The sequence below is a fragment of the Tympanuchus pallidicinctus genome, unplaced genomic scaffold (assembly GCF_026119805.1).
Source record: "Tympanuchus pallidicinctus isolate F22 unplaced genomic scaffold, pur_lepc_1.0 scaffold5, whole genome shotgun sequence".
NCBI lineage: Eukaryota > Metazoa > Chordata > Aves > Galliformes > Phasianidae > Tympanuchus > Tympanuchus pallidicinctus.
Window position 1 is genome coordinate 29,126,894 of NW_026294769.1, and position 22,195 is coordinate 29,149,088.

Sequence of the window (22,195 nt, forward strand, 5' to 3'; positions counted from 1 at the left end):
CGCTCCCCCTTCCCGAGGGGGGACCCCGGGGACCGGCTGGGAGAGGGGCCCCGTGGGGATGGCTGCCCCGGAACCTTGGGCGCGGGGCTCCAGTTCGAGTAGGGCAAACGCAGGCGTGGGAAGTTGGCGGTGCTTACCTGGGAGGTGTGGGGCTCTGCTTCCATGCGTGGCCCTACTGTCCCGCTGGAGGTGACTGTGGTGATGCCACGGGCAGTCTTATGTGCAGCCCAGTGGCTCATCCAGACTGGCCCAGTGCAGGCACCCTCTCCTTGCCGTCTGCCTATGCCATGAGCTTCTTTGACTTCTCCTGATTTCCAGGTTTTGTCTTGAATGAGCAGGAATAAGCTGAATAAGCTCATCCAACGCTGCATCTTCTGCCCTGGCTACTTCAGAAAAGATGGCAAGAGCTCAAGGAGCAAGCAGAAAAGCAGTAACTTCCCAAGGGTCTTTTTTTTTTCCCTCATGTGCCCAGTTTTATTAAGCTCAGGATGCCGTAAGAGCCAGTGAAGTCTAAATTCTTTGTGAGCCCTGTTGATTTTTCGGTGTCAGGGAGCTTGTGTCTATAAGACAGTTTCTGCCCTTCATCCTGCAGCAAGCATCACAACACCAATAACACATCTTCTAAACTAACCTATATGGGTAAAAAATAACACACATTTAAAAACTACTTCAGAAATTCTCTTTTTAGACAAGTGACAGCCATAAGATACATTATTTGCTGAGCAGGTAGTGATGGTTATTGGAATTCACTTGCATTTCAGTGCACTCCAGGCACTCTGACTGGACCACGTGCCCCTTCCAGGCAGCCAGTGGCAGGTTCTCTGCTCTGCAGATCACAGTGAGGCCCTCTGTCCTCACCAGATCCTGTTTCATTCTGAAGTGATCCTTTCAACATTGTCCTTTGAGGTTTAGAGGCAGAGCCCATTGGAGATATTCAAGACCTGCCTGGATGCCTACCTGTGCGACCTGGTGTAGGGAACCTGCTTTGGCAGGGGGTTGGTCTCAATGATCTCTAGAGGTCCCTTCCAACCCCTACAATTCTGTGATTCTGTGATTCTGTGCTGTGCTTGAGCAGCGTGCAGGAGGCCTGGTGCCTTCATCAAGCCTGCACAGGTGATGGGAGCTCTTATCTTGCTGCAGGCCATGCTTGTCCAGTGTTACCTTCAGCAGCAGCCTGATGGCTTCTGCCTCCATCACTCAGACACAGCCATTCAGACTATGCAGTCAGCAACTGTTTGTTTTGCACTGTTGTTGAACCTTGGGCCAGCTCCTCACCCCAAGCTCCAGCAGGTCTGTAGGACTACGTGAAGGGTGGAGGGCAGGGACTCAGGAGTCCCTTAAGCTTTCATAACATCTTTGACAATGAGTAAAGTATTTAAAGCCGCCACGATCGAACTTAGCACAGCTGAATAAAGCTGCAAGGCTGCCCCCACCCGGGATGTGGAAGAGAAGGAGGGAACAGTACTTGGGTGGAGAGTCAGGAGCTGGGCAGCTACCATGAGGCCCATGGGAGATCTGGGAGCAGTGATGACTGCTGCAGAGCGTGATTGGTCCCAACCCAGTCCTTGTGCTCCAGAGCCTCCCTTGGCTACAGCCAAGCCCTGGCTTTCTAGGTCTCACACGCAGGCAGAGCAGGCAGCAGGGCTGGGCCCTTTCTTCTGCTCTAGGCAGTGGCCTGCTCTGAGTTGTAGGCTGGGTTGTCAAGTCAGGCCTGCCCCAACAGGCAGCTTTCGTCTGCTGGCCGTTGTCAGCCTTATCCAGCATCTTCTGTTGCCTTCGTTACTTCACTTTCTCAGCTTCCAACTCTGACAGGAAAATAAGCTTTAAACACAGGGGTCAAAATTATGCTTTCAGACTGCTTTTTAGACAAGGTTTCATTGGGAACCTACACTAGCACTTTCTATCCACAGCCCCGAAGAGAAACACATGCACAGCATCACTTCACCAGTGATAAACAGTGATGGGGCAAGCTGAGAGTATTGCAATCATTTGAATCCAACCTGTTTCACCAGAAAAAATGTCATCCTTCCGCCCTCTTTGAAGAGGGCAACACCTCACTATGTAAGAAATTACACCTCAGGCAACTAGTAAGTAATTTACCATTCTGCTGTTTGCATTTGCAACAGCATGACATTCAGGCATCATTATTTGTGCTGGCAGAAATTATTTGGAGTTTCTCCAATCTGAATAAAACAAAGCTACAGTTCAGCCCCTAAAAAGTAATAACAGTTCTTCCTTCCTTTTCCCCCTCATCCAGTCAGGGAACTCCTGAAGTTGGTCCTTTTCCAAAAGTGATGATCAGCGTGCAAGAGCTGTACATCATCCCACAAAGGGATTAAATAATGAAAGACTGAGGTCATGCCCATCTTGAGAATGACTGCACGGCACAAAAATTAAAAGGCTAATTTAACCAAAATGAACATGAAACAAATGTGTTGCCATACACAAAGCAGAGAGCTTATATGTTGGTGAGGGAAGATGAGGCAGCTATGACATGATTTGCCAAGAGTGTTCATTTCTGAAATGCAAATTGAATAATCGTGGAATCATGGAAATCATAGAATCATTAAGGTCAGAAGGACTACTAAGTTCATCTGGTCCTACCATGGACCCATCAGCACCATGCCCACTGACCCATGTCCCTCAGTGCCACATCTACATGGCTCTGAACACCTCCAGGGACGATGACTCCAATGCTTGATTGATCAAACGATCAGTGTTATACGGGACTATTAGAACAGAAAGCCCCGGTAGCCTTCCCTCCCCTCTTGGTTGTGGCAAGTAATGAGCCAAGAGTTGCCTGTGACTTTAGGATTCTGTCCTCAGAAAAATATTTGTTTACTTGAGAACTGTGCAAGAACATCTCTCTCCTGTTTTCTGATAGAGAGGAGTTGTCCCTTTGCTGTCTGGATCAATTACTTTGTAAATATTGTGAAAGAGAACCCGGATAGTACTTGCTGTCTTTGCTTTGCCATTACTGTAATAGGATGATTCCACTACAAAGCATGATGTGTCTTTGAATTTGTTGAATTTAAAATAAACCATAACAGTGAAGAACAAAATCTTGCAGCAACATTCACCTCTCCTCACTGACACAAGAGCCCTGTGGGAGCCTGAATGCAAACACCAAGGCTGAGAGTGAAGTTTTGTCGTGGCTCGGTAAGGCAGAGGATGATTTGTGCTGAGAAGTATTGAGCTGAATAAAAATGGATGAATTGGGGCAGATGTTTGGAATTGACCTCAGCGCCTATGATATTCACACTGGACCTATGATATCAGTGGATTCAACAATATCCAGAAGAAGAATTTTGGCTTTGACTGGAGAATTTTCAACTCAGGTGCACAGCAAACATGTGCTTCAAGCTCTGCTAATGGCTGCATTTTTTCTATGGGTGTAACAAGTTTTATTTCAGAGTATAAGTATTAAGGTTAATATTGCTCTCAAGGAGACAGCTATGCTGAGACTTTAATTTGCTGTGCTACATCCTCTCATCTCTGAAATTCACAGAAATCCCAAGACAGACAGTTCTTACAGTACATGGAAAGCATCCTGCACTCCTCCCTCCAAATGGAGCATGTCATCTGCAAGTGCACAGAGAAGGCTATGGTGACCAGAGGGGTCAGCAGCACGGGCTGCTGGAAAACAGACATCACAGACGTGAGTCTTTTTACATTATTCTGAAGTGTATCTCCCTTGACTGTGCTGTGAGGCTGTGTTTTCAGCACCAGGATAGACTGCACTTTAATGCTTCGCAACGGGATGATGTTGGGAAAACAACGAGGGCCACGTGCAAATGCCTGCCAAAGAGAGGAAAGTGCACAGAGTGGGCGGGCAGAGCAAACAGCAAAAACATTACCGGGGTATTTACTGCAGAGCTCCAGAAGAGAAATGTGCCTTTAACAGTACGATGCCTGCTCTGCCTGTTGCTACAGATTAATCCTAACATCAACATTTATAATTCAAGTCATGGGTTGGTGTCCTTCTGTTTATCTCATATTGTGGGTTACTTTTGTTCACTGTGATATCTTCAAAAAAATTATTCCCCGCTGCAAGAAGCAGCCTTCATTGTTTTCTAGGTACAGTCATCTCTGAAATCAGACAGACACACCTCTACCTCTGAATGTTTAATGAAAATTAATGAGAAAATGAAAAGCAAATGTCAGTTGTTAATTAAATGACTATTTGCAGAGATGTTAAACTAAAAAAAAAACAAGACCTAGCCAGGGTGAACAAATAAAGAGAGAGAACAGAAGATATTGGTTTACTTTTTATTGAAGAGCCACCTTGGAGGGCCATAACAGTTCTGTGGCTATGAAGATGTCAATTCACAGAAGAGTCCTGAAGCAGAACTCTTCTGTGCACTCTTGCAGCTGTGGAGCATGCAGAGCCAATGCCATCCTGGCCGGTGCTTATGCCACATCTGCAGTGCCGTGTTTCCCTCCCTAGGCTCTGGTGGAGTGGTATTGTGTGGGCTTCATGGAACAGGCTGGCAGGTGTCACACCACACAAGTGGGCAACCTGGCAATTCCATCTCTTCTTCTTTGAGTTATTTTCTTTTTGAGAAAAAAAAAAAAAAAATAAAAATAAATGTTTGTGCTGGGTTTACTTGTTTAGACAGAAAAACAAATCAGTGATTTACAACTGCAGCACAAACATTGCCCAGTTGTGGCATGCATTAAGTGTTTGTATTAAAACTGGTGCTGTGGTCATAGTTATGGTTTTGCCTAAAGAATAAGATAAACAACTGCTGGGTCCCTGGGAACAGCTATCTGAGCAGACCCTCAGCACACTGTTACAATCTGCTCAAGGCCTCAAGCCCAGGACAGCAGAGATCAATATCCATTGTTCTGCATTAGGAATAGTGTGAGTCGTAAGCCACAAGTTTTTCATGCTTGAGGAATGTATCCGCTTTGTACTAAATACACATAACTACTACATATGAGAAGACATAGTGACTAAGGTCTACACTGCTTCCTTAGGAAAGATAAATGCTCTCCTGTACTCTCAGCATATAGTGTGAGAGGCTGAAGCCATTGTTGCCACTGGTTTCTTGCCACAGCAAGGCTGGAGCCAAAGGAGAAGGCAGTAGAGCAGAAGAGATGATCATAAGGAAATTTTTTAACGTTCCACAAGATCTTTCAGTGAAGAGCCTTCTGGGTGGCTGACATGCACAAAGGTGAAAGAAGTCAACGCGTGCTGGAAAGAAGATAGAGGAGATCAGCATTTCTTGGCAGATGATGGTAGGAGAATAGAGCAGATATGGGTAAGAGATTTCTTTTCCCTCTGTATTTGCTTACTTTTGATTTAATGAAATCGCCATGTGACTTCAATGAAAATGATGCACAGTGCTTTTTGGTTCTTTCCATGGCTATGGCCACTGCAACCTACAAGTGCAAAGGGGAGAGTTGGTTCCTACAATGCTACTCCTGCTGCCTGCACACAGACCCTTCAAAAACCCTACAAATAACGGAAACATACTTAAAGACAGAGTCCAAAACAGCATGCACTGTTCACTTTAGCTGTAAAGTTTCTTCCAGTCTTGTTTGCCATGAAATCAATAATCATCACATTTGGCTACAGCTACACGTATTACTCTGGTCTGGGTATCTCACCTCTGGTGGTGGCGCAGTATTTCAGAATAAAGAAGGTCTTTCTGAAAACAAGAGGCAGGAAACCTAAAGTTGTAATTCCCAATGTCTTCCTTGCTTTCATGGAGAAAAGAACTCCAAGCCTAATAATTATCCAATTAAAAATAAATAAAGACTGATAGTTTTAAGGAGGCACTCTGTATGTTTCTTCTGATTCTTATCTTTTTTTTTTTTTTTTCCTTTTCCCTCATTCAAAATGAAATGTAACTCCTTTTGAACTTGCACACTGTGGAGATGATTTAAGGTTATAAAGGAAGTTTGGGTTTCAAAATGATCTAACCAAACACAAAAATGCCAGGAATATTTTATGTAAGACCTCATTAGGTAAAGACCATGACTGCAAATACTTGATGACTCTCTGTAGTCACACTGTGTTTTTAAAAGAGGATTTATACAGGCTAACTCATTTTTCTGATTCAGCCATTTAGACACTGAGCAATTTACTTCAGCTTCTCTAGTTTCTCCCAGCTTTTCCCCAGCGTGGTACAACATGCTGTCCATGTCCCGTGAAATCTCATTGAGGTTACAGGAAAAAGCAAAATAAAGGAAAGAACAAAACCAAAAACCTATTTTTATTTCTGCCTTATCTAGTCATACATTTTCTCTACATGCTGATGGTATGTGGCTGTCTTTAATCTCAAAAGCTGCTGTTCAAACTATCTGCAGACAGCCTGTGGTGAACAAAATGACAGCTCCAGGCCTCCAGTGCCTGCAGCAGTGATACCCAACAAAACATAAAACAAACATAAAACTATGGAGAGGAGAATCTCTCTTGGGGATCACCCTCATCATCCTTCCCCAAGGCGATTGTCTTCTGAGTCACTCACCCTGCTCGGTCCCTGAAGGTGCTTTCTTATGGGATGACAGCAGCAACCTCCTAAAACACAGAATGAGGCTGTAACACTTTGATGTGCAAACAGATCTACAAAATGAGCGCAACTTCCTCCACAATAGTATAAGGCTACCACAGCCCGATTCATAAAGATAAACACACAGCTTCTACACAAAAAAAGTTTGCAGCCAGATCAGACTCAGGCAGCAAACATACTGACTGTCAACACATCTGCAGGCTCCAGTACTGTATTGAAGTGACTGTTTTAATGTCACATGATGTGCAAAGGAAAGCATCTGATGAGTTTTTGCAGTTTGTGATTCTCTTGTTATCATTTGAGAGTTTCAAAGGAAATGGCAATTCAAAAAATGAGAGAGAAGTTAAAAAAAAAAAAGGGAAAGAAGGAGATGCAGTAAAATGTGAGAGGTTGCACAACAGTGTAACTTGGGATAAGACACAGAAAGGTACTGGAGATAGGAAGGTGTGGAAAGAGGAGGTGTCAAGTGCAGCAGGGTAAGAATGGGCAGGGTCTCGCTCTGTTTATAGCTCAAACACTGTGAAATGTTATTCTCACATTTGTCTTAATGTACTGTACTTTCTTCTCAATGCAAGTTTCTATTGGTTTGGGCTGAGAGAAAACTGTTCCTCAGCCCTCTGCCTGCTGGGGAGGGCTGCAAGTGTTGCCCTATTCGATCCTAAATGTCTTGTGAAGAGATGTGTACTTGCAAAGACAAACATATTAAGAAGCATATTAAACTGGGGGAAAAAAAGGAAATGTTTTCTCTTATTTAGTTCAGAGTTTACAAAAAAGAAAATACGTTTATTCGAGAGATTATTCTAGAAATTATTCTTGATAAATGTTTCTCATTGTGTCAAAATTACATGCCTAATTGTGTCTTAATCAGACCTATTTGTATTTAATTTCTCAAGGTTGCAATTACATAAGCTCATGATAGCAGTGATCTGTTTTGATCATTAAAAATTCCAAATCAGCCAAGGGCAACATCTTGAAGCAGGTAATTCCTTCATTCCCACCAATTTGGTGGGGGTTAAAAGCTTACATCTCCACAGGAATTAGAGATTAACTACCCAGGATTTGTTTCAATCAAATCTTTGGTAGATAACATCACCAGCTGCATTCATTTTGTCTGTGGGAAAAGGCATTGTGTGCCTTACTGCCACCCTGTGTCAAAGCTTTTGGAATTTGTCTTATTTGAGAGATGATATTCCTCAAATACATCCTAGTAGTTGGCCTCAGAGAATCTTGTGGTGGTGAGATCCACTAAGTAATTAATTTTTCTCCTCATCAATGTAGATGTTCCCTCAACTTGGTTGGCTCTTGCTTTGTTCAAGTGTGGTGGGCCAAGGGCACCAACTCATTCTGCCATCCCAGTGGGAGAGCAGTCATGACTCAAGTTCTTTGGGCATGTTCTTTGGGTAGTGATGGACTTGATGATCTTGGAGGTCTTTGCTAACCTTTATGATACTATGATTCTTGCAATTCTTCTGTGCAGGCATGGTAGGTTGAAGCAGAACCATGCATTGGTCAGCAAAGCACACTGAGAACAGGGATATACAGAAACATTGCAATAGCCATGCTGATGGCTTTTATCCAGTGAGTGGGTAGGTAGGTTTAAATACATGTCTCCTAACAAGCCATGCAGGTAATTAATTACAAGTAGTGGAAGGTGAGGAATACATGAATATACGCTTAAAATGCCTCATCTCTAACCACTGAAGTTTCAGTTCTGCATCTTAATATCCTTTAGCATATCTAAAGGATATTAAGCATTTATTAATGTTGATAAATGTCAACACGTTTTGGAATATTTCAGACTTCAGTAGAATCTGTGAGTTATCTGAGACACAGGTGCAGCTTAGTTTTGAATTTCATTTTTCTCACCTGAAACCAAAAACTCTGTATGACATCAATTCCTTTTGAGGCTTTCATACACCTCCGCCAATAGAACACTTGAAGGCAACATTAATTAATAAACCACACCATCTCATTCCTGTCATTTCCTTGTCATTTGTCATTAACAATTATTAATGAAGAAATAGTACTGCAGAGGCTGTAATTATAGAAATATTTTTTAAACTTGGGGAGAATAAAGTGAAGTATATTGGAGGATATTTCCTAATCAAAGGTCAAGGAATTCACTGCAAATAATAATTACAGTGTAGTTTTACTGCAAATAGTATACGGCAGATTAGGAGATTATAGGAACGGTTATCTGTCACATAAGAAGACATCTGTATCTACAGCCTTTCAAGTATGCCAAATTTCTAGAAACACCAATTATGAGCAATTGAAAATGCTTAGAGCAGTTTTAGATAATTTGCAAAAGCCATTTCACTGACTGCATCCTCAGACTGCCAAACCTTCACTGCCTCTCGGATGAGCTGCTCTTCCTGCTCTGAAAAAGTGGGAATGCTCCCAAGGCCTTTATTCCTAGAGAGGTCTGATCAGTTCAACAAACTCAATAAGATACAACAGTGAAATCCTGAGAGGAGGAAAGTCTTATCATTGTTAGATTATGGGATACGTTTGTTATATCAATCTTCTATAAAAAAATGAGGCAGAAAAATAGTTTGTGCAATCACTGTTCTTCGTTTGTATTTTTAATTTTTTTTTAATTTATTTTTTATTTTTTTTAGTATTACAGAATCTCATGCATTTTGGTTTTTCATTCAAGCTCCAGTTCCTGGAATTCCAGCATAATTTGAGCACTTCAGATTGTGTTGCAAGAAAGTTAGTTCTGGCATTCCCTTGCAGAGAGTGATTTGAAAACCTGACTCACAACCATCCGACAGACTCAGAAACAAAAAAGCAAATACTAAGAATTATATGCTTTTAAAATCTCCTAACTTTTAAGCTAATCTCCCAGTTCTTTTTATTGCTAGGTCTTTGCAGTTGCAATGTCTTAATTCAACTGTCTCTGATCTTGAGCAGTCCTTTTGAGTTGTTGTTACAGAGTTGGCAATGCAGATTGTTTTAAAGAAGTATTTTCTATGTGGCATACTAGAAGGCAGCAAAGATTTTAACTTCTCTAACCAGTCTCAGCATCACAGTTCTTCATTCTGCTGTCTTACAGTTCAGCCTTCAAATAAAACAATTGTTTTATCCCATGTCTGTAGTGCCAGCTTTCTCTACTAAACATTGCTTATCTAGGTCAAGTTATAAACTTGAAACTTACAGAATAATGCTTATTGTAACACAGAATAAAAGACACTTTCCCTTCTTTTCCATCAGTTCAGTCTGTGGTGACTGGTTATTGATATTTCAACATGTCCCTTAATCTACAGACAGCACTTCTTGCCTGAGTCATTTCTTAGTGACTTGCAAAACTTTTCTGAGTGTTCAGACTTCGTAATTGCTTCCAGGCTTTAGTGTGTTGAAGAGTCAGATGCTCAGCTTAAAACTCAACCCTAGATTCTTTGCAGGGATATACTCTTTTTTTTTTTCTTTTTTCTTTTTTTTTCCCCCCAGGTAGTTAGCAAAAAGAAAAAGAAAACATGCCCCCATTGCCAAGCATTGCAACATAGGCTGGACACACATCCAGGGGTGGGAACAAAACAATCCTTTTCTACAGACTGTCTCTAGGGCCTGGTCCTGTTTTGCAATTGGCAAGAAAAAGCTGTTATAAAAGATACTACACTGACAACCAACTCAACTGCTGTTAAAGACAGGGTTATCTTGGGCCTTTTGGAGGTTATAGGAGCTACAGCTTTAGCTTTCAGTCTCTGTGCAAAGCACACACTGTCTGTGAAAATAAGCAAGAGCAATATGTATAAAGTTGCTTGCTGTGTTTGCAGTTGACATTGTAATGGGACTATTAGTAAGGCAGTTTATCCATTTGTGGTCCTAGATCGTGAGCAAACTGGTAGGGAGGGTATGAGAAAAGTGGGTAGTTGCTGTGAATCTATGCAGAACACCAACAAAATAAATAGCCAACAATTTTTTTTACTTGCTTTTCTTACTAGACAGTGTGTTTAACTGGTGTGTTATACAGGGAATAAGGTCACACAAAAAATGCACGTTAGCATTCACAAACATTTGTTGGTAGATTCAGACTGCTGTTTCAGATGGGAAATCTTAACTATGGCCTCCCGTTCCTGTGCTTTCAACTGTTAGCATCTGATATGGCAGCATGTTCTTGGTGCTGGAGAAAACAAACACTTTTGGAACATTTGGAATTGTGAACTCATAGATGAATGATAGCTTCTATGCCTGGCTGAGACATTTATGCAATGCAGTAGGGGTCCAAATTGATGAAAAAATAAGACCCATCCTGCACTGCTCTCCAGCAATTATTAGGACCTTGGTTCTTTTCTAATATTTTAAATTAAGAAAAAGGCAGAAAAATCCATTAGATTTTAAAAGCCTTACTTTGAACGCAGGTTACTAATGAGCAGTTAAGCCATCCCGAACAGCTGGATTTTGTGGCTGTAGCCACAGTCTACATGTCATCACAGTCATATTAACAAATGGGTACTTACTTACAGAGCCAGCTTATTGTTCTCTTAGGGTGGAAGTCCAATGGGTTGATTTTCAGATTTACAGAACAACCAGCAACTCCCACTTGAGCCCAATGCATTACTACCTACAGAAATGAATCTTATTTAATCATCTTTACTTTCCAACCTGGTTGGAAAGAACATCCAGATTTCTAACTGAAGTTTGGAAAAAAAAAAAAAGAAAAAGAGTGAAGTGACATCCAGCACTTCATCTGCAAAGCCTTTCTGACCCTTTGGTAGAGATAACCTGATAGTTCTTTTTCATCCTAAAGACTCTGGCTTTCCTATTACCTTTTAATGAACAATTTACATTTACCATTCACAAAGCTCTTTCTCAGTTTTTAATAAATAAACACATATACAGAGAAACAGCAAGAATTACAAAAGCTCTTTTTTTTTTTTTTTTTACAAGGTCTGCCAACAGAGGCAATTATGCAAATAAAAATTCTAGACCTTATGGATTCTAAGATGGTATTGTTTCTTTTTAACTTAAGTGAATGTTAACTAGGCTTGAATACTGCTGAATCTCTCTCCCTCTCTCTCTGTCTCTGTTGCTATGTCAAAGTATTCCAAGACCAGTAATGGGCATTGCCTAAAACTCAGGAATGTTCTCACAAGTTTTTTTCTTCTCTTCCAGGAATCTGGAGCACTGTGTAAAGGAGGGAAGAGAGATGCACCATCAGCACAGTGTGCACATGAGATGCAGCAAGTAGGCTCCAAAAACTGAGTAGACTTAAAAGTGAGAGCTCTGATTTTGGAATGTTTTGGAACATTCTGAAGGCTGAGGACAGCATAATGAAGTGACAATTAATAAACTTGTGATTTCCAAAGTTTTAAGTGTATCGTAAATGTTTCTTGAAAGATTGTTTTAATGCAGAGCACTGAACTTTCTGCTTTGCCAACCCAGAAAAAAGAGCAAAGATTTCTTTCCATTTCTTACCCCCCAGGAAGATGGTGTATTTTTTTCATTACTACTTTTTTTGTATGCAATCTCTGCAGATGCAGGAGAGAGATTCCAACAAAGGAATGACTTACATTTCAAGTAGCACTGTGGAAAATGTTCTACATAGCTCCTTCACACACTGCATCGATGTGTCAGCACGTCTTTATAAGGATCTGGAACAGTCTTGGCAACAAAGCTAACCAGCACACTCTTTGATCCCAAATTCCTGTGTTTCGATAATGTTATCATGCATTTGACATGGGATTTGATTGTTACTCACTCCTATAAAGGAAACTTCCTGAAGAGAAACTGAGTAACACTTATTCATGAGAAATCCAATTTGAAATTATAAGCTGGGCTCTAAAAAAAAAGTCATAAATATCCTTTGTTTTATGGCTATGCTAGTTTTCTTATGGTAAGACGGTCTAAAACATGAAAAAAATCGGACAGACTGCTTGAAAGTGTGATCTTGCTACTGAGATCTGAAAATGAAAAAGGAAAAAAAATGGTGAAAGAAAAGATCATTTGGTTTTGCATCATGAGGCACAAATGAGCTTTGAATTTCCTTAGTTGTGTCCCTAGTGCAAAAGCTGGAATACAAACAAATCTGAGTAAACCATGCTGATTCCAGATAATTCCAATTGCCAGCATTCTAACAAAAGTATCCATGTTCTGCTCTTTCTCTGAACCTGGCAGAGACCCCTCCAGATCCTCTGAGAATGCAAAAAGAGTTCAAAAGTTCACTCGCTGTTTGCACTTCAACACATTTTGCTAAAGTAACGTTTCCAGTCCTTCTTTACATCATGTCACATACATTGCCATTCAAAGAGAAGAGCACACAGAGCCACTTCAGAAGAAAGAAATTTTAAAGTATATCTCTGGATTTAGGAATCAGTGTGTCAGTATCTAAAAAGCAACTCTTCTCCAGAATACCTGACATTTTTTAATGTAAAGTACATGAAATACATCATACGTACACCACATTTGTATGACATGTACATATATATATATATATATATATATATACAGAAGGTTCTCTTTTTCCAAGCCCACTTAATATTTTCTAGAGTTTACTACTTATATTTCTGAAATATAAATATAGAAATGACTCATAGTTGTGTGGCCTAGAACACGCATTCCCACGCCATGATTCACAGAAGACTAGTGGAATAACTGAGGCTCTGATCTGAGAGTCACACACATACAGAGCGAAAAGTAAAAAGTAGAATATGAAATTTTTAAAAAGAGTGTTTTCTTTCTCTTTTAAAAAATGGCTGCTTGCACCAGCAAACCTTATTTAACATCGATTCTGTCCCTGTGATCATTTGGAGACCCAAGGAACTCGTATGACCACAAATGGGAGGAAAAGTTGTCCATAAGGCATATGGCATTTAGCATGAATGATTTATTAGAAAATCTACTGTATAGAGTGGATTTTTTTGAAATGTATAATCACCGGAATCCTGAGTCTGAGCCTGTCTGTAAACCTGGAAACAGAATTAAGCTGTTAGGAGTCTCACCACAGTAATTCTGTGTAGTATTAATATACGTGTCCATCTCTCATTCAGTTTCCACATTATTTCTTGCATACTTATCAGGGATTTTATTGTCTCCAGGAGTCTTTGCTTATCTGCTTGTCTTCTCTGTGTTTTCATCATCTAATTCTAAGAAATTCCTACCACAGAAGTGAGCCTCTTGAGCATACTTGAAGTCACCTGTCAGTAGCCTCCATGATGAGCCAAACCTGTAGCCCCAGGCTGTTTAGATTTTGGAAGCATCCAGCAACAGAGGCCTACAAATGTCAAATTACAAATGTCAAATTGCAGATGTGAAATCTCAGAATCAAATTTCCAAGTCAAAAATAGCTGATTCCTTAAGCCATCACCATTCCTCACACAGCTTCCCCTATCCCCGGTACACGTGCTCTCATTCAGAGTTCCCTGAGAGCTCTTGGTTATATCTGGGGACATGTGGGACACAGAGTTTGTTAGAAGAGGCTCTGGCAGCATCACAAGTTTATGCCCAAACACACAGGTCATATTTAAGTGGAAAAAGCAAGCATTCTTTAGGCTTTGTTTTGTGTTGGACAAGTATGCACCCCTCTTCCAGCACTCCCATTGCCTCAAAGCATTTGCAGAGTAGGAGGACAAAAATGGTCACAGCTTATACAGGTTCGATGCTCCGGTGCAGATTCCTAGACTGGCTTAGTTCTGCAGGGAGACAAAATACTCCTCCAGAGTCCAATGGAATAAGTCAAAGTTTTTGTCTGACCACCCACTTTCAGAAAGCCTTTTTTCTTCCAAGTTTTGCATGACAATAAACTGCCTTTGGCGTCTGGAGGCTCTCCACTCAGAATGTAATTACAAACTCAAAATGGTGATTAAAATGCCAATAAAGGAAATGATTACTTGCAAGCTTCCACATGTCTGCATAACAGCACACTGCAACAGCAACACGGGATTTATCCCATTCCCATTTTACCACAGTCTTATAGCAGCTGGACTCAACCAGCCTTGCCGCACACCTTCAGGTTAGTTCAGGGGTGGACAGTGGTGGATGACCAAAGCTAAGAAAGCTGTGCTAAAGACAGCTTTCTGTAGTTAGTTTATCTGTCAAAACTACCATTTGCCACAGAAGCAGGGTCATTTCACTATGTGAGGCTTCTTGCATGTGTACAGTCTTGAGCATGCTTCCATTTCAGCAGCTGTACTTCGGTTTCCCTCACTGAACAAACTCTGTTATGTACTGCTACAACTCTCTTGACTGCTCTTTTGATTGCTCTGGCCAAAAGTCCCCAACATTACAAGGACTTCTAACCATCCCTTCTCACTTTTCACAGGACACTCTCTGCACTAGAATCGCCCCAGGACTCTGTTAAAGAAAAGCAGCTCTTGAGCAACTTGTAGAATAGCTTCTTCCATTGTTTCCGAAGAATTCTTTTCACTGCATTCCTCAAGCTGTCATGAATTTTTCTCTTGCATAACCAGCTTTTCCAGCCTGAGCAGAGCTGAACCTACAATCTGTGTCTTCCAAGAGAACAGTTGCTAAATTCAGTGGCTGTTGTACCACACACAATGTGCTAAAAGATCCTCAGTTAAGAAGACAGGTTCTTTTAAGTAAGGCAGAGTAGAAACGTACCAGTCCACCTTGCCTATTATGTGCCTTTAATTACATACTGATTTTATGATATTGCTGTTTCATTTCTTTAACATATTTTGAATCCAATCATAAGAAAACAATACAAGCAAGATATATACGTAAGAGGAAATACCTGTTTTCACCAGCCTCCTTTCAGCTGATTACTAGAGAAAGCTAAGGTTAACAGCTTTGGAGATCATTTTCATTAAACTATCAGCAGCTTTTAATTTAATAACCCTTTTATTCAGCAATTTTTAAACATAGCAAGTTAAAAAATACTGAATGAGTAAAAAAAGCAAGTAAAAAATGCTGAATGAGAAGTTAATTGGTTCCCCATTCTTCCAAACATTTAAGTAAACTGGGTGGGGGATAAATAGTCATTTTCCTGTAATAGTGTGACAATTTGCGTATTTCCTGCACAATGTGTTTTAGTTGGTTTGACTGAGTTATAGAGTGATGGATAAAGGAGTGGATAGTGGAAAGTAGAGCCTGCTAAATCTCCATCAAGCTACAAGAACATAGCATTCCTTTGCTAAAAAGTTAACATGACATAGTTCAGGCAAACAGATTAGATTAGATTATTGCATGTAAGAACGGAAAAAAACAAAAACAAAAACCCTTACAAAATCTTTTCTTGTGTATAAAGATAAAACTGTTAAGAGTGTCCAAAGGAGAGCCGCAAAGATGGAGAATGGTTCAGAGGGCACTAAGGATGAGGAGCAGCTGAGGTCCCTGGCTGTACTCAGCACAGAGCAGAGGAGCTGAGGGGAGGCCTGATAGTGGCTGCAGCTCCTCAGGGAGCGGAGGAGCAGCGCTGAGCTCTGCTCTGTGTGACAGCGACAGGGCCTGAGGGAACAGCATGGAGCTGTGTGAGGGGAGGGCAGCTGGGGGTTGGGGACAGGTGCTGCACCACAGGACTGCGGGCACAGCCCCAAGTGCTGGGGTTCAAGGAGTGTTTGGACAGCGCTGTCAGCCATAGGGGTTGGATTTTGGGTGGTCTGTGTGGAGTCAGAGGTTAGACTGCATGATCTTTGTGGGTCTTTTCCAACTCAGTCCAAAACACCAGTGAGTGGGATTTCTTTAGAGCTCTCATAAATTCAGTCCTATAAAAACTGGTGAGAACTGTGGGAACCCACACATCCAGTAAAAATTATGGAATTGATATATTTGCAAACCAAAGGCTTGCCGGTAACATCTGAACATTTGCCCCGGTTTTATGTATAGGCTAGCTTAAAATAAAATTGCTTTTAATTAGTGTATGTGCACACATTCATACATCAGTTTTGTTTACTCCAATGGAGCCTGCTGTCCCTTGAACTATTTCACAGTAGAGAAGACATACTACATGAAGAGAATAGAGTGGCTGTGCAGTTCAAGCACATCTAGTGCAGCTCCATTGCAATTCTGTGCATTTTTGTAACAGCAGTGGGTGTGGAAGAGCCTGTTCACAGAAATACGTAACAAAGTAACATATATATAACTATATATGTATAAAACTATAAATATACACACACATAAACATACCTATTCGAATGCACATACACATGTATATACCTCTTATGAAACAGAAATGATCGCTGTTTGCTGCAGCCTGGGGAGATGATCTGGTGTGACAGGAATGTCAAAATCACAGGATACACCCACTGCAGGAACAGGCAGAAAAGGAGGCTAATGCTTACCTCATGCTGAAAGATAGCACTACTGTTCCCATCAGCAATGTGTTTGTGATTCCTAGATAAGCAAACAGAGTTTTAAAAAGGAAAATACTAGAACTAATTTGAGCTTCTATATTGGACTGCGTCCAAGCAGGTGAAGGGATCAACTGCAGATCTGTTCAGTGCTGGTTGACTCGGTGAAAGCAATTACACTTGCAGTGCTAATGACATGAAATCTTGCCTAGCCTTTTCTTCCTAAATACTGAAAAAAACCTGCTGTGGTTTAACCCTGCAGGTGCCTGGCCTGAGCACCACACAGTTGTTTATTCACTCTTTCCACTTTCCACTGGGATGGGGAAGAGAATCAGGAAAAAAAAAAAAAGACCAACACAGTAGAATTTGTGGGTTGAGATAAAACTATTTAGGGACAGATAAAAGGGTAATAATTATGACAAATATTATATATATGCATATAATAATTGATGCACAAGCACTTGGTCACCATCCCATGATGGGATGGGCTCATGATGGGCTCACCACCAGGGAAAACCTCCTTACAGAAAGGGTTGTTAAGCACTGGAATAGGTTCCCAGGGAGGTGAGTGAGTCACCATCCCTGAATATGTTTAAAAACCGTTTAGATGTGGCGCTCAAGGACATGATTTAGCAGAGGGCTGTTAGAGTTAGGGCAGTTTGATTACGTTGCAGTTGCACTTGATGATCTTTAAGGTTTTTTCCAACCTGAGCAATTCCATGACTATGATCCCCAATGCCCAGCTAGCCCCTGAGCAGCAGAAGAAACACTAACTCCCACACCCTTCAAAGCTTCTGCTCGACGTCACATGGTATGGAATATCCCTTTGGCCAGTTTAAGTCAGTTGTCCTAATTCTGTTCCCTCCTAACTCCTCGGGCCCTTCGCTGCCAAAGGCCTTGGCTCTGTACAACACTGCTTAGCAGCAACTATAAATAAATATTGGTACTTTTTCAACATTGTTTTGCTCCTAGAATCAAAACATAGCATTGTACCACTGTATTGAAGAAAACCATTCTGTCCCAGACGAAACTATGACAGGAAGCAGAATTATTTGGGAGAAAATTTGATGCATGAAGGCAAACAGTGTTTTCACGACAGTTCCTTGCCAACGCTTTCTTAAATGTCTGCAAAATGACACCACCACAACCTCAACCAAATGCTCTGATCATATACACTGTAAGTACTATAATAATAACGCTTCTATTAAGGAAGCCTGTCCTATGGGTTAAGAAAAGAGATGAAAAGGTACTTCTAAAAACAATGCTCTTTTTCTGCTATCACATGGAAAAAAAGTAATTAAAAAGTAAGTAAACTTGAGGAGTCTGCCTATAAAAAAGAAGGTCCATCCCCACACCCAAGGATGCTTCTGGGGTGAATCAGAAACCACTTCCCTGTTCCCATGAGCTGGCTCAGGCCTCAGCAAGAACCACTTCCTCTTGTTTCCCGCACAGCTCTCACTCAGTCCCTGGTGAAATCAGAGAACAAATCATACATACCGTAGTTTTAGAGTAAAGAATCAGTAAGGAAAAAATTGACACTTACCTTAAGAGCTTAAAGGCTCTTTCAGGACCAGATGGATGGTCCTAAATAGCTATTCAAAGCAGAACTTCTGCTGTGATTAATTTTCAATAATTCTGAAGAAAACTCCTGAAGATTCCACTGGTGAAATTCCCTGAAGTCTTTGATGACTGTTGCACAACTCTGGAAATCATTCTTAATTTCCTGTTTGCTCCTTCCACGAGGGAGATGCTTCACTTAACAGTAGTTCTGACCACTGAAGTCCAGAGATAAATTTCAAAAGTAAGCACTTCTGTTAGAGTAGGCATTTAATCTAATAAACTTCAAGATCATCCAGAGGCTGAGGTGAGGTAGATGTCAGTAAGAAAATAAAAGCATTTACAAGAAGTACTAAGTAGTTGTAGTTAATGAGTATGGTGTGGCAGGACAGCAAACTCTCCATTACAGCTGCTTGGTTCAACAAAAAACAGGAAAATAACTGTGCCTTTGCTGATGTTACATGCTATATTCAAGTAAATAAATATTTTCCTTGAAAACAGTACAATTTGATATCTAAATAATTCAATTATCATTAAGACATGAGGTTTGTAGAACCTCTCTCAATAAGCTTACAGAGCTGTAAAATCAATTGGTGTACTGAGTTTTAGGCTAAGTAAGATTATCACAATAGACAGATGACAAGTGGAAAATGCTTACCAACGTTGTAGGCTTGCAATATTCGCCACACAGAGTGATCTCCAGGAAGAGATCCTTCCTCAGTGGCAGTCAGCACTTAAATGAGATCTAGTAGAGCCAAGCTTCACCCCTTCCGGTAGCACAGATGAATTACCTTCACCTATGCTCCCGTGGCTGACTCATTGCTTGCCAAAGGTGGTCAATCAGAGGTTCAGGCTGTGATTCAGTAGTTCCCATACACTCTCCTAACCTACTATGTGTTGTATACATAAATTGGAGAAGTTTAAGTAGAAATGTCATAAAGGGATCAGCAGTATGAGACTTACAGCAGGATGGCACAATGTCTTTTTTAAGTTTGAAGACCCTTTTCAGAAAACTTATATATATATTTTTTTACTGGAGAAATTGATAACATCCTCGCAATGCATTCAGAAGACTACAGTTTACCTTTGATTCTCCCTCTCACTTTTTTGTAGTCTCATTTACCAGTTGGAATATTTTCTCTTGTATTTTAAGACTATTTTTTAAACTTCAAAAAAATTTAATTTGCTTTAGGCATTTAAGGAAGCCAACAAAATCTACTGATGTAAGTTTTAAAACAAGAGAAATCCTTACAAAACAAAATGCTGTTCAGATATCTACACTTTCCTCATGATTATTCTACCTCCTGTTTTAGTCTCTATTTCTAACTCTTAAAAAGCATACACAGACTAATCATTTTTCTTTCTCCCTTTGTGATCTCACCATTTCCTACTGAAATCATTATGTCCCAGTTACACTTTTGGTGTCGTGGACTGATTTTTATCTGCTTAGCAGTAAGGCTGTTCTGTGAGTGTTGCTGTAATCGAGATATTAAGAGGTTAGCACTGGGATAATAATACATCTCAACTGCATCCATGAAATGTAATCCTTAGCAACTTTCCTTGTCCACAGAACAGCTTCCTAGTAAAGCTGTTAAGCTTTTTGTACTCACAAGTCATTACTTTCTTCCTCCATTAAGGAGAAATTTCTGAGGGAGATATAAATTTCTATGTTAACATCTTGGACATCACCTTAAATAATGGCTTTCTGTTAACTATCTTGAAAACTACAAATGACTGTGGTTAGATTTCATTACGCTGAGTCTCCGACCCTCTCTTGTTAATTGATATTACAATCCCTTGACAATCCATCAATCAAAGAAGAGCAGCCCTGAAAGTTCTCTTTCCCTAGCCAGCCTGAAACAAAAAGTTTCAGTCTGCTGACTCAGTTATTACAATTACATTGACAGTGTTTTGTATTGCAGCAATTTTATTGAAAAGTTTGAATTTTTTTCATAAATAAAAAACGATATATCTTAAATTTCTTTTTTCCACACATGAACATAAGAACTCTGAAAGCTTTTGGAAATGAAAATTAACTATACAAAAATTAGGCTATCAACGTTAGACACTTAAATTTTTCTTACTACTAACTGAAATACATTTATATCTTTTATCAGTATAAAAATCTTTGTAGTAACAGGTAATACAACATGAATATTTCCTTTAACTGCATTTATTCACATTTTCAATCTATAGATGTTTCCAGCAAGAGTCATCAGTCTATGCCTTTCTCTTTCGTGTAGTTCCATTAAATTCTGAAGGTGGTATCTGCAGTGGTTGCTGTTGCTGTAGCTGCTTCTTAGCAGCAGAGGAAACCCATTCTTCTGAGCTAAAAGAACAACAAAATAAACATCACAGCACAGTAGCTTATAAACCAAGATCTTCAATTTTATATACATTTCTGCTACAACTGAATACAAAATACACAGAGCACCAACTAATATAAATATTACAAACCCCATTTTTATTCAAAGCTTCTTATTCTCAACATTTTGAAGAAAATATTGATAGAATCAGGTTAAATAGTAGATAATTCAAGTACATAAAAACTTAAGTTCTGAATTAAGTACATAAAAAGCAACGTATGTGTGATACATAATATTGTGAAGTCAAACTGAGACTTACAGAACACAACTCAGTAAGATTTAAATGATCTGAAAAATATGACTGAAATTCAGCAAAAAAGAGATACAAAAATGGAAAATTCAGTTCCACATAATTTTAAGGATATTATCTTACATATTTCACTTTTTTTTTTTTTTTTTTTTTTTTTTTTTTTTGCATACAGATGTTCATCAATAACAGAGGCAATGCAGAATGAGATACATAGAGATAACTGTGTTAAATAGCACCATCTTATTTTGGACAGTTAGCTAGAAAAAGCTACATAAGAATGACTCTCTCTAGTCATCTGCCCAATATTTGTAACTGAACCTTAAAAGAATTTACAGGCCAAGCCATTTTGAATGCTTCTACACATTAAGAGTTGAAAATACTGAAAATATGTGAATGCATAAAAATGCCACTCATTCACTTTATAAGGGGAAACAATTAAAATTAGTAAGCAAATGTTTAAAACAAACTAACAGCAGAAGTCCTAAAGGAAAAAAAACCCAAAACTCTGAAAGTCAGACACATGCCAACTCTACTTATTGTTGGTTGCTGATTATAAATATTAATTTATAAAAAAACTCTCAAGCAAAGAAAAAAAGCTCCCCAAAACATTTTTTGCTTTGAACTCAGGCTATGGAAAAAACAGTGACTATGTTTGAAATACTCACCTATACAATTTTTTTACACTTTCTTTTCGCATTCTTTTGGGAGGGATGGGGGTGTCAGGCATATCAAGGATTGTAGGCTGAACTAACAATTCAGAGACTTTATCTGAGGGAGTCATACCTATTAAGAAATTGCAGGTAAGAACAAATTAAAAAAAAAACCAACACATTTTGCTTTAATTACAGTTGCAACAGAGTATATGATGACTTTTGAAGTATATTTTGAAGATGCATAGTTTATTTGATAATGACATAAAAAAATATTTCTAACTATGAAATACTATCTGCGCAGAATTAGGGGTGTTTCTTTTTGAAGTACAGTGTTTTGGTTGCGTCTCCTTAGCAAAAGCAATTCAGCTCTTTGCCTAGTCATATCAAAAAGATTTTCAGTGTTCTAACTGGGCAAGTTAGATGTACAGTTACATAATCTCAGTGAGATCATGGTCTGATGTTTAAAAGTCACTGACTGATCACATTACGAGAATATTTCACAGGGCAGCGCTCATCTAGGCACTACCCACATCATACTACACAGAATTTTTACATCCTTTAATAAAAATTCAATACCTCTAAGCCCTTAAGTAACTTTAAG

General features: G+C 39.8%; 2 protein-coding genes across 2 annotated transcripts in view; one reads left to right on the top strand and one right to left on the bottom strand.

Moving 5' to 3' along the window:
- MYOM1 (myomesin 1) overlaps positions 1-22,195 on the top strand; it is a 289,844-nt gene that overhangs the window by 156,553 nt on the left and 111,096 nt on the right. The gene's annotated exons all lie outside the window — the stretch shown is intronic.
- The window catches only part of SMCHD1 (structural maintenance of chromosomes flexible hinge domain containing 1), a 79,115-nt gene continuing 72,444 nt past the window's right edge, over positions 15,525-22,195 (bottom strand). Inside the window, exons 47-48 of the mRNA XM_052703411.1 lie at positions 21,607-21,724; positions 15,525-20,654 (exon numbers count right to left, since the gene is read on the bottom strand). Of these exons, the coding sequence (XP_052559371.1) occupies positions 20,546-20,654; positions 21,607-21,724 (227 nt within the window). The 3' untranslated portion in view covers positions 15,525-20,545. The remainder of the gene's footprint in view (positions 20,655-21,606; positions 21,725-22,195) is intronic.